Source organism: Asterias amurensis, chromosome 14 (genome assembly GCF_032118995.1).
Source record: "Asterias amurensis chromosome 14, ASM3211899v1".
Lineage (NCBI taxonomy): Eukaryota > Metazoa > Echinodermata > Asteroidea > Forcipulatida > Asteriidae > Asterias > Asterias amurensis.
This window is the reverse complement of record NC_092661.1, coordinates 19,784,309-19,796,945: the sequence shown is the minus strand read 5'-3', so window position 1 is coordinate 19,796,945 and position 12,637 is coordinate 19,784,309. Positions and strand designations below refer to the sequence as shown.

General features: G+C 36.8%; 1 protein-coding gene and 1 long non-coding RNA gene across 5 annotated transcripts; one reads left to right on the top strand and one right to left on the bottom strand.

The window, feature by feature from the left end:
* Positions 1-111: 111 nt before the first annotated feature.
* Positions 112-8,557, bottom strand: LOC139946925 (SET domain-containing protein 4-like). 3 transcript variants are annotated; one of them, XM_071944709.1, is made up of 10 exons: positions 8,407-8,557; positions 6,928-7,023; positions 6,237-6,274; positions 5,737-5,825; positions 5,007-5,421; positions 4,484-4,658; positions 3,984-4,161; positions 3,377-3,497; positions 2,616-2,938; positions 1,387-1,781 (listed from the first exon to the last, which is right to left on the bottom strand). In XM_071944709.1, exons 1-9 carry the CDS (start codon positions 8,462-8,464, stop codon positions 2,819-2,821), a joined length of 1,290 nt encoding a protein of 429 aa, XP_071800810.1. In that variant the 5' UTR covers positions 8,465-8,557; the 3' UTR covers positions 1,387-1,781; positions 2,616-2,818. The 3 variants fall into 3 exon arrangements, with proteins under 3 accessions (XP_071800812.1, XP_071800810.1, XP_071800811.1); XM_071944710.1 differs by lacking the exon at positions 8,407-8,557 and adding an exon at positions 8,065-8,389 and having other exon boundaries at positions 1,394-1,781; XM_071944711.1 differs by lacking the exon at positions 3,377-3,497 and having other exon boundaries at positions 112-1,781.
* Positions 1,838-12,616, top strand: LOC139946926 (uncharacterized). 2 transcript variants are annotated; one of them, XR_011787297.1, is made up of 7 exons: positions 1,838-2,119; positions 4,603-4,705; positions 8,788-9,053; positions 10,297-10,376; positions 10,922-10,993; positions 12,075-12,157; positions 12,328-12,616. It is a non-coding gene; the product is annotated as an uncharacterized lncRNA (long non-coding RNA). The 2 variants fall into 2 exon arrangements; XR_011787296.1 differs by lacking the exons at positions 1,838-2,119; positions 4,603-4,705 and having other exon boundaries at positions 8,630-9,053.
* The last annotated feature ends 21 nt before the right edge of the window (positions 12,617-12,637 follow it).

Sequence of the window (12,637 nt, the reverse complement as noted above, 5' to 3'; positions counted from 1 at the left end):
TTTGACTTGATTAACGGAAGAGTGAAGCACATAAGAAGTTTTAGTTAACACAATGAGAACACACTCTGCAATACTTTTGTGTCGGAGCTTTTTAAAATGTCTGACAAACTTTTGGTTTCCGAAAAGTGAACTTTGATGTTGTTTGTGACAATTGTATAGACCCCTTCCATTGGCTGCTACCGCTGATTAAAACATGCATGAATGAAGAGCTATCATTGGCTGAAAGTTGTGCGCAGTGGGAACACGCGTGCACGATTCAATTGTTTGTCACTAAAGATGACAGCCAATGCAAGGGCTCTATTAAAACCTTGAAATATATCCCACTCAATTATTTGGATTAACTTAATGTGATAATTGATGTTACGTTCCGATAACTTATCCAGTCCAGCATACAACAGTTTTAGTATACAAGGTTAACCAATGCCACCTTTGCTTGCTCTAAAGGCACCCAGCGTACTCAAGCTATGTCATTGTGCAATACATGATGAGCAGTACATGTTCATTTCAGATTTCATTATTAGGTACTATGTAAACAAGAAATATGTGTGTAGTTATCTGTGTCTATCTGGGCTCAATTTCATAATAGCCTGTAAGCACAAAAACTTGCTAAGCAGAGGATAGTATTGCTAAGCATAAATAGGTTACCAGCCAAAATTATATTAAGTTTACATTGTTGTGGCTGGTGACCCACTCAAATAAGAAATTGTTCTGCTTAACAGCTTTCTCATTGGTTGATCTGAATCCATACAGGGATGGCACATGGTATAGATACTCTACGTCCACAGCTGACATAGAGGGCGTGTGCAGCAGACACAGATGACAACATTAATCTCATGTTCTTATTCTGGTTTAAACACAATGCAAACACTAGGTGGCAGCAGAGCTACTAAGTACAATTGTGATCTCAGAAATGTGCGCATGCTCAGAATGACATTGACAGAAATTTACCTGGGCATCTGCTGCCATCACTGTTTGAAAGTCTCCGATTGCAACTGAGATTGGGTTACGTGATATTGAGGTTGGGTAGTAATGGATAGGGCAGTAACAGAGTAAGTGATGTTTGACGCTTTGCATGGTGTGGAAAATAAGTAACTATAACTAGTAAACTTGCGGTTTTTGTGTCAAATCTCCTTCTGGGGGGAGTACTCCTAGCAAAGATATTTTATGCATTGTGGACCGACAAGTTTACTAGTTGCAAGTGTAGTTACTACTTAATATCAGTGTATTTGCTTTTTGTGCTTGTATTTTCCAATTCTCCCCCTGTATATTGAAGAGTCAATTCCACTTATCACTACTCATGGTGTAAGCCATTGGAGGTCGTCAAAATACGGCAAGTCGGCCCCTCGTTACTCAAACGGTATGCGTGGCATGGTTAAAAAACAATTACAAAATCAAAACTCACAAAGCAAGAGATATTAAATCAAATCAACTCCTGAGACTGACTTTCCTGAGATGCATAAAACCTCATATAACCTCTTAGGGTTGTTTATTGCAAAGCTCTTGATATCCTCATTCAACCAAATATTTAAAGTATACCACTGGTCTGACTTTAGTGAGGTCAGTTTTGAATTTACATTCTCTGCATGTGATTGTAGCTAAACTTCATAAATCTGCTATAGGCATGCCCAAACTGATTGGCAGTTTACAGCTTATTAACTAAAAGTACCTGCTGGTCTAGAACAGTTTTTGGGCTTAGCTTAGCTTAGTGAGTAAAATGTTAAGCATCATTGTGTGTCGGATGATAAGGAAGCTGGATGGAATCTCCATGGTCAGGAATCCATCTGAAAATATATAAAGAGACGTTTGGAAGTATAAGTTTGTCTTGTAGTTAACTTTAAGGCACTGTTGTTATTCCAAGTCTTTATTGGTGGCTATTGCTAAGGCTAGGGCTAGTGTTGAATCATAGAGCTAGGTCCTAGCTCTATGGTTGAAGCATATGCTTATTAGCAACAGTCACACAGTTTGGACACAACTTTAGGGCAGGTCTGAACTAATAGTGGAGTTAATTGAAATTATATTCATATTTTCTTGTGCAGGAGTAAGACTTCCTCGACATTTGAAATTTCATGCAGGCTTAAGTGTTCCAGTTCTTTCTCACCAGAGTCGAGAATGATTTCAGGTAAAACATTTTATTTATTATCACTTGTTCAAGCTGGGTAGGGTCATTAAAGCACCTTGCAATATTATTACCCCTGTTTATTGTTCATTAGGTATTCTTAAAACCATCTCATCTCCTTGGGAGTATGCTGAAACCGCGGCAACAAAATGGGTGCACAGGTTGCTAACCATTCACAACCACAATCTCTCTTCTCACAGGTAGTAATTTACTCCTGGGTGAAGAGAAGCCATTACTGTTCTGTGTCTTGCAGCGATGGTTCTTGTGATTGATTTAGTTTTGTGTGCTACATACTTGGCAGTACATGCTGTATACTCACAAGGCAGCTGAGATGGTTTAAGAAATGAAATATATAGCCCAGTGACTATGAGTAATACTGTTCAAAGACAATGACCATTTCTTTGGGAAGTGTGCTGTTTCAGAGCTGCTATTATTATGTTGTGTTTGGAACAAATTTTGTGAAGTTGGGGGCATGATAATAGTTCATGTAAATACTTACTGCATTAGGATTAGTAAGCCAATCTGTCCATAAGATATCCTTGACAGCACAGCTCCGACCTGACTTGTTGTATCTTTGGTCAATAGAGGGCAGTCTTACAGTAGTCTGCATTCGGCAACCCCACTTTAACGTCCAGTCACATCAGGCTTCTAAATGTTCATCAACCATGTGTGATCCTAAGCACCTCATCAGTGCAGTAATGATCAGGAAGAGAGTTGCTTCAGAGCAATCTGCAGTAGATGTTGTCTTTCAAGTCTGAGTCCGTGTATAAGAGAAATGTGATCAGTCGAAGTGATTTGGAGTGCCATCTTGTCTTGAATACCCTGAAACAAAACAAAAAACCCATACACTGATGTTACTGAGACTGTCTGCCCACGGCCTGCCATTTTGGAAGTCAATATAACTGTATAGTTTATTGTGCAAATCTATCTGGATTCTGCACACAAATCAAAAATGCACACTGCAAAAGGGCAACTGAATACCAAAATGGCGCAAGTAAAATTTATTGTGTGATGACATCAGGTGTACTGATTCAAGTAATTCAAATTTATGTAATCTTGCTAAAAGAATTATCCTTAATATTATTTAATAACATAGACCAACCACAAAAAACAACGAAATAAGTACACAGACAAGAACACAAAAGTATTCCACCAGGAACAAAAGTTTCACCAATGTTGGATCTTTCTTTGAATTGGAAGTTCACTTAGTATAAACACAGTGAGTTTGATGAACTGAAATGACATAGTGTTTTTAGTTACCCGTAAAACCAACTGGTTTTCCTGCATTTCTCTTGACAATAGTCTGGTAGCCAAACATATGACTTGATTATCACAGTGTGGTGAGATAGAGTCTGTTGTATAGACCCTCTTCCAGTCATTTCTAGTGATAAAAGTAAAATGGATGTTGAAGTAATTCGTTATTAAACAGACCATCCTCTAGTTTTCTAAAACAAAACAAACAGCCAAAAGATGAAAATTTCAATAAGTGTAGTGAAAACAGCAATATACTGTGTTTTTCAAAGGTTTTGTGCATGTTCAAGGAGGGCTTATTTCAATTGTGACAACTGAAATAAGCTCTTCAAATGCTATTTTCAGAACTTTGAAAATAATTCTGGAAGATTGGTACTGGTATGAACTTTATACTTGGTGAAATTTCCGGTTGAAATTACTTTAAAGAAACTATTAGAAATCCTATACTTTGTTTTCAAATGAAAACTAGAGAAATTAAATGGATTAACATGCCCGGTATTGCATATCTTCTTTTGCCCTGGTCCTTGGCCTTTGTGCCCCTTCAAAAGTTTCCCAAATGAAAATGGCCTTGCCCTCTCAATTCCAAGCCTTGAGTTAAGATATTAAGCAAACTCACATTTCCACTTGATCCATACACATGATTTGAAGTGCTGTGATTAACCTCCATGACAGTCCATCCCATCCACAACACAAGTTATCTTGAAAGTTGTTCTCTCTGATGATTTCTAGCTTTCTGTCTTGTAGTTCGTTACAGTGCCTCGTCACTCTACAGTCCATACACTGAATGATATCATCTGTTAAAAAAACCCAGTTAACTTAATAGTGGAACAAAGTTATTTCTGGTGTTGAACAAAATAATGTCAGCATACACAAGCTTTGCAGTACAGGTAGTCTTGATTCGAGACGCTAGTGTAATTGTAAACCAAAAATAGCTTTGCTGCTGTATGGTTTTAAATGACTTGGACTCGAGTCGCCTCGAGTCACAATTTTGGTGACTCTGACTTGACTCAAGTCACGTTGGCAAGAGGCTCGGACTCGGACAAAGTGACTCGGACTAGACACTGGTGACACGATTACAACTCTGCCATGAGTAGGAATGTTGAATGGGCAACATACCTATATGAAACTGCAGTGAGCTGTGTTGGTTGTTACACACTATAAAGCCATACTCTAATAGTAGCGTTTGATTGCTATGAGGTCCATAACATATAAATGCTTGTTCCCATTTCTTGTAGGGAGTATCTGTAGTAATCACATAGCCCTCCTGTGAGGCATCGTATCCAGCCTGTATCTATAGTCAACATAAAAGAGAAAAGGTTTACATGCAAGTATCAAAAGGTACAATAAGTCAGTATTTCATATTAAAGAACATAGCTATATTAGCATTTGAACCTTAGGTTGTATACTCCCCCCAGGGAGCTTAGATGGTTTAAGGAATAAAAGCTATGGCCAAGTGACCAGAATTAATATTATAATGTCGTAGTGCCATGAGCATCACTGAGTGATGGATTTGAGCGCTAAGAAGCCACCATTGTTATTATTGTTCCTTGTTTCACAAGTGATGTAAAATTCATACAGAGCAGAGCATTATTTTGAATGAAAAAATATTTAAAATATCTCCTAGTGGATACCTTCTTACCTCCGCTGTTGGTGAATGATTGAGTAGATCTAAGAACGGCGCTAAGACACAATTATCCTCCTCCGCAAAACACAACTTTTTTTGTTTCCCATAAACACATCTTGTATTCACAGTAAACCACGCCCAACGAAATCTCTCATAACTAACATTCATCTCTGGCCGTAATTTCTTCATTTCCACAAAGCAACTTTCAAGCTCCTTGAATGCAGTCCTGACTTTTGTGATTTGCGCTGTGGCAAGAGTTAGAAGATTTTTAGGTAAAAGTTGTAACTCTTCTTGATTGAAGAATGCTGGAGTGGTGTAAGATGGAGGAATGATTGCTATGTAAGGAAACCACATTGAGTCCCTTCCCTTGGTGGCCTCATAGAGTAGAAAGATGGCAAGAGCTTGTTGGGATGTCATTGGTGGGCTATGTCTGTAAGATAAAATCACGACATCAACAAGAATACTGGTTTAGTTGAATGCAATCGCTTCAATGTCTTACTTAATGAGTAGCTTGGGGTTGTATGCTCCCCAGGGAGTTGAGAACGTTTGAGGAACGGTCCTAGTATGCTTGATGAACAGAGATGAAATGCTTTAAAGCTTCCTTCTACTCTAGGATAATGTGCACAATGTAAGAACCAGTATTGCCGATATGACAATTCTTTTTAACGGCAGTTCAAAAGCATGTGAGCTTTTAGAAAAATGTAGTTGCTTTTGACGAGAAAAAATAGTTCTAAAAATGACCTACTTTTGAATGAATGGTCCAAGTTGACTTCTCAGTACAGTAGAAGTTGTAATCAACAACCTGCTTGGGATGTACAATAATGTATCTCCTGACTGAAAAATAAAAATATTTGCCTTAAAAAAAATCAGTTTCTGTTGAAAATCAAGATGTGTGTAAAATCAAATCAAAGATACATTTTTTTATTCTGAAAACTCAGAAGCTGAAAAACACAATTAGCATTTTTTTGAAACTGTGAATACACTGTTAGGCTTGGACGTCAACTGGTTATTTTGGTCTCAACTTTGTAGGTTTTCTGGAAAGATGCACATGTTCAAATTTTGTTTCTGATTTCTTTCTTTGTAACCCTCATTGTGTGTTCCTTTTAATGCTTTGCTGAAATCCAATGAAATAAGATCGATGATAAGTTTTTAAACTTAGAAATAGAGACAGTCCCAGGGAAAAATGAGACTGTTGGCAGGTGTTTATTCTTGATAATGTTTTCAGAGTTGAATGTGAATTCACACCTTTACATCGACAGTCGTTTTCAGGCCTCTTCCAGTATCTGTAAATTCAAGAGAATACAAAGTTAATGCAAAAAATCAAACAAGTAGATTCCCATCAATTGTGTGTAAGAGTAAATACAAGCAAATTAAAATATGATCTCATGTGCTTTTTATGTACAGATTATCTTCCAAAAAATGTGTACTACATGTATCACAAGGTTGTGTTTGTAGCTACAGTTGCCAAATGCATGTGATGCATGTGGTTATCAGCAGATTTCATTAGTTATGTAGCTTATTTAAGATAGAGCATGTCCCCTTTGCTATTGGCTTTAAAAATGTTTTGGTGAACATTTTGCAAAGGGAAACTTTACAAGATGGCACCTTAAAGTTTGATCATATGGATATTTACACAGTTTACTATGTTAAATGTAACATTATGTATCATAACATATAACGCAACATGTAACAATATGTTACAGTGTTACATGTAACACTGTTTACAGTGTGACATGTAACACTGTTTACAGTGTGACATGTAACACTGTTTACAGTGTGACATGAAGGGAATGTAATGTTACAGTGTTACATGTAACAGTTTGCAATGTTACTTTGACACAAACAGCATGGATGCAGTGTTACATGTAACATCATCGTCACATGTAACAGTACTGGTGTAACACTAAGTAAGAGTTTTGTTTGGTGGAATGCTTACCTTGAAAGTGTGCTGGTTGTAGTTGAGTACCTGTGAACGCATTACATGCCATCCATTTCATTAGTTGAATGTACATGGCTGTTTGAGCTGAATCATCTTTGATGAATAGAGAGACGATTGTTCATTATTAGTATTATAACACCCCTTGCAAGTATTCTGCCTGCTCATTGGTTTAGAGCGCGTCACATGACATGTCTTAGTTTTGCTAGACGACGGCTGTGTGATAGTGCGTCGGTTTGCCATGCGCTAGTCCGAAGACTAGCACACGGCGCCGTGCGCTAGTCCGACAGACTAGCACACGGCGTGCAGTACCCAGACGTCCGTTGCGTGTACGAGGATGATAAATTAATAGTCTGTAACCATTTCGGATTGCATGACACTACATGCAACACAGTAAGTAAAAGTGTTTGCAATCTGTATTCGCGTCGTCCGTGGATTGTAGCATTCAGGTATGTAACTTAATAATAATAGTACTGAGTATTTAGAAATGTTTGGGGTGTTATAAAACAAATATTGACTGCTTTTACTCATGCAATGGTTAAAAACTATGACTCCCGAGGTGATCCCCGGAGCGTTCTATTTTCCCTCGGCTTCGCCTCGGGGAAAATAGAACGCTCCGGGGATCACCTCGGGAGTCATAGTTTTAACCATAGCACTCGAAGCAGTCAATATTTGTATAATAGTAGACAGTTTGTAGGCCATAAGAAATGCTTGAATTAATAAAAATGTCAATGGGAAACCATTGTTTCAATAGACACACTCATGTAATGAAAGTAGGTCCATCCTACACCCAGTAACTGGGGCGCTGTATTCCTTTTTCGAAATTTTGACATTATCGGCTAGTATGACCGATAATGTCCATCCAGCAGCCCGTGATCCAGCCTAGACTGATGGAGGTAGTTCTACCTCCATATGCATTTGGGGCGATGTACTCCTTAAAAAATTGAGATCTGTATTTTGTGCTACGAAATGTCAATTGAACTTAAGGAGTACAGCACCCTGTTACTGGGTCTATACATAACTAACATAATATCCAGGCTGTGAATTTAGAAAACAACAATGTCACTGGGCTGAGCCTGGTTTACAAATGGTTTAGCGACCACCAAATACATATTTGATTGAATATCATTCATTCACCTGATATGTGAAACAACAGCACGACTTGACTTACAATACATACATATTGTTTTGTTGAACACTTGTTTGTTGATTTGAGCAAATGGAGCTAACGCTTGGTGTCTTAACTTCATCAATCATATCGGTTTGGTTACAAAAATAATATAATTGATTACAACATGGACATGATGGAGGTAGAAACAACTTTCTAACCTCAACAATGTCATATTTGTTGATAGCTGCGATAACGTAACCCTCCTTCGCAACGAACTAGTTTGTTGACAAATTGATAGTGTCGTCTGCTAGATAAGAAAACAAATGTGCCATCATTTTTAACTAAATAAAATGCATAAACTACTCCACCGTGTAGCGGATGATTTCCTCTTTGTCTTCTCCTTCGATTCCTCAAAGTTCTGCCCATTATATGTTAAACTGGAAACGATTTTAGCTGGTAGTACAAGCAAAGTACGAGTTTAGAAGAAAGTGCCATGCTACCACCACATCATCAGCATTTTGATCCGGAAGTATATTTTCAATAGCGCCCTCAACCGGCGAGGTGCACACTTTTAGGCATAACCATTGTTTTTTCATAGAAAGGGTCATTGCCATGCACGCTGATGAGACTATCTTTATTTGGTGCAGATTAGTCCAGTCTTGAGAAAAACAATATAAAACAATAACAATAATAACAATACTTTATTGTGGCATTCATTTGAACGTTTTGTATTCCATTTATCAATGAAGCATTGAGATTGATGTCTGACAACAACCAATGCCTGCTACCTACATCAGTGTCATATGACAGATGCTCAACAAGTTCAACCAATCATGTGATGCCTGCTACCTATATCAGTGTCATATTATGACAGATGTTCAGCAAGTTCAAACAATCATGTGATGCCTGCTACCTACACAGTGTCATATGACAGATGCTCAACAAGTTCAACCAATCATCTGATGCCTGCTTCCCTGTTAGTGTCATATTATGACAGATGCTTTCTCTGCATGATGTAAGAGCTGGTCTTGATTCCAAAATCTAGAAATTTGTCATGTTGAAATTTGGACATAACACCAGCCAATTGGCAGCCATGTCAATAATGGTAGGGTCATTCTTAGATTGGTTTTCGTTACATAGCGCTGATTTATATAGTAAGCTGCAATAAAAGGTGGAAGTTTCAGTTGAGTACAGTTTTTAATTGCTAAGAAATCAGCAACAAACTATCTTGATATTTTCACAATAACCTTGAATCCATCCAAGATTAGCAAGGTGAAAGTGGTATGGGTACCAACTCTTTGGCAACAGCATTGGCAAACAGAAATCTGAAACACAATTTATGCATAAATTATTTCTCTGGTTCAAATGTATAGTGGAGTGGCGAACAATAATATCCAAACTACTTTCTCAAAAAAGTTCATACTATTGACAGCTGTAGTAAGTGTTTATGGTAATTGATTGTTGGAGTACTTACCACTCTGTGACTGCACCTTTAATTTGTACAGATTTCAAAGTTTGTCATTGTGTAAAGATACTGTATTGTTGCAGAAAAAAATTAACTGCTAAAATGCCATTTCATATGCAGTATTTGATGTGACTGGTATCCTGCTTATTGTTTTTTTTTAGCACAGTTGGATTTAGCGTATTTTTTGCAGCTCTATAAACCTGTGCCCTGGTATTACGCATTTCCTCTTGATAGAATAAAATCGAAAAATAGAAACAAACCTTTTGTTCTTTTCTTATTAGTTTTTGTACACACTGTTAAAATACACTTATAATATACATAATTAAACTATTAAACTACTTCTGTGATATCACTCTATTGATGAGACTGTAGATTATTTTTAGGAATCTTCACTCAACTTTGCTATAGATTTGTTACAAACTAAAGTGAATTAATTCAACATGAAAAAGACTGTCTTTTTAAATTGAATCAAACTGATTACCATGTATCATATAACTATTGTTATTTGTTTGTTTTAATGATCTTCCCATCGGAAGGGAACTCGGCAAACTCCCACAAGGGATATAAACACCAAGCTGGCAACAGCCAATTGGTTTAACGTCTATGATTAAGAATTACACTAATCAAGAAATTGTGGTTCATTAACTAGACGACAATATTTATTCTAGTCATTGTAAAATCAGCAGTTAGCTGGGGATTCAACCCACAACCTTGTGATTGCAAGTCCTGCAGTCTAACCACTTGACCACAAGTACATGTATTCATGTGTATATTTCTGTATGTTTTCCTGCAGTGTGGTACGGATTCCAGTGAGATCACCCAGCTACCCAGAACAAGAGTTTCAACGCCCATCTCAAAAGTCATCTTTTAGAGGTACAAGATAAGTGTTTAAGAATTAAAACAAGGTGTAGCGTCTAGTCTATAGTGTCACAGTTTTTGTGATTCTGGTGGTCTTTATGCTAAGAATCAAGTTAAGTTTAACGATAGGTTAAGCAGCAAAGAAAACAAATCATGGTGTCCTCATGATGTCACAACTCATTAAGCATCTGGCTGGACTTACCCTTTGTGATTTTAAAAATTTTGACCCAATGTGATTATAATGCTTGATTTTCCCACCCCTTAAGTTTTTTTATTGTTTCAATTTTTGACCACCATTTGATTAACATGCTGGACTTACCCATGTGATTTTTTCAATGATCTAAACTTGATTAAAATGCCTGACTTACCCGCCCTTAAGTTTTTTGTTGCTTCAATTTGTGACCTGATTTGATTAAAATGCATGTCTAACCCATTTAAAAAAAAAAATAGAAAAACTTAGGAGAAATTCAATAAAACTGTTTTGATAACTAATTCAGGTAACAATTGTGTCCCTCAAGTGCATGTTAATTATGTGTACACTTTTGTGTGTTTTCTTGCAGAGTGATATGGATTCCAGTGAGAACAACCATCTACCCAGGATATGTGATACTTCAAACGTCATCTTTTAAAAGGTATGTACATAATGAGTGTTTAAACTTTTGAGATTTTGGTGGTCTTTATGCTAAGAATCAAGTGAAGTTTAACAATTGTTACTGGCATCCTACTTATTGTTTCTCAGCACAATTATTTTAAGCAATATTGTTGAAGCACTCGAAAAAAGGTTCAGTTTCAGAAACAGTTTCAACACCTCATGATGTCATCATGATGTCACAACTCATTTTTAAAAGCATCTGCAAGCTATGCTGGGCTAGTGGCCTATCCCCTTTTGATTTTTGTCAATTAATTATTTGACCCAGATTGATTAAAAACTAGACACCACCTTCCAACCCCCAACCCCCCTCCCCATTTTTGTCAAAAATTTTGCTAAATTGCCTGACTTTCCCTTTGTGATTTTTTCTTTTAATTTTAGACCCAAATTCGAATAAAATGCTGAATTTTCTTCCTCAAGTTTTTTTCTTTCAATGTGTGACCAAATTTGATTACAATTCTGGATTTACCCCTTGAGATTTTTTGAAACTTTTACCTAAATTGTGTTTTATTTTTTAACCTTGGTTGATTAATATGCTGGAGTTTAAAAAAACTTCTAAAATCACAGATTTACATAAAACTTACATATCTAGTGATGATAGTAGAAAACATCCCTTGAAATATTTCTGTCTTAAATGTCATATTTGATGTGAAATAAATCAAACTAATTGCACATTAAGAGTTTATCACTTTTTTTAAATCGTTGTCATGCAAAATGTGTAATCAATTTTTCACTCTAGTGACCCAGATGGCCGATCGTTCTCAAACTTCTACAGGTTTGTCTGTTTGTGCTAATAGTGAATTACATAACTTTATAGAGTGCTTACACTGCCAGAAACTGTTTTAGTAGAAAAAACAAAAACAGTTCTGTAATGTTCCTTTCACCCTTGTATTTTTTGTTTACAATTTTTACCCAAATTTGATTAAAATGCTGGACTTACACATTTTGTATGTTTTTTAATTGTGCTCAAATTTTAGAGACATTCAACACAACTGTATTCAGTCATTTAATGTTGTCCTAAAGTTCATGTATTTATGTGTATACTTTTGTGTGTTTTCCTGCAGGTATACGGATTCCAGAGAGATCACCCATCTACCCAGAATATTAAGTTCCATCGTCTTCCCTCTTAAAATTCATCTTTTGAAAGGTATGTACAAGATGACTGTTTAATATAAAGACAATATGCAGCGTTTGTTCTTCTTTTCCCTTCACTGCAGGAGGAAAGCCTCTTCACTAATGCTCCATTTCACTCTATCCTGATGTTGGTACATGTATTAATGTGTATACTTTTGTGTGTTTTCCTGCATTATGGTACAGATTCCAGTGAGATAACCCATCTACCTGGAACAAGAGTCCCAACGTCCATCTCAAAAGTAATCTTTTAAAAAGTATGTACAAGATGAATGTTTAATAGTGAAGACACGGTTCAGTGTTTGTTCTGTAGTGTCACAATTTATTTGATTCTGGCGGATGCTTTAAATGATTGGTAGGCCTACAATTGGCTAAAAAACATGAAATACTGATGGGCCTTGAATCAAGATAAGGTAGAACATTTGGATTGACGACAAAACATTCTGGACCAAATATTTTGAATATTGGACTTGCCCCCCCCCCCCCCCCCCCCCCC

What these genes read in the sequence shown, in the direction of transcription:
- LOC139946925 (XM_071944709.1), bottom strand. Translation starts at nt 8,464, where the DNA reads ATGGGCAGAACTTTGAGGAATCGAAGGAGAAGACAAAGAGGAAATCAT. An exon ending in CTTGGACCATTCATTCAAAA is followed by an intron (nt 5,422 to 5,736) that starts GTAGGTCATTTT and finishes TTTATCTTACAG; the next exon opens with ACATAGCCCACCAATGACAT. An exon ending in CTCACTGCAGTTTCATATAG is followed by an intron (nt 4,162 to 4,483) that starts GTATGTTGCCCA and finishes TTTTTTTAACAG; the next exon opens with ATGATATCATTCAGTGTATG.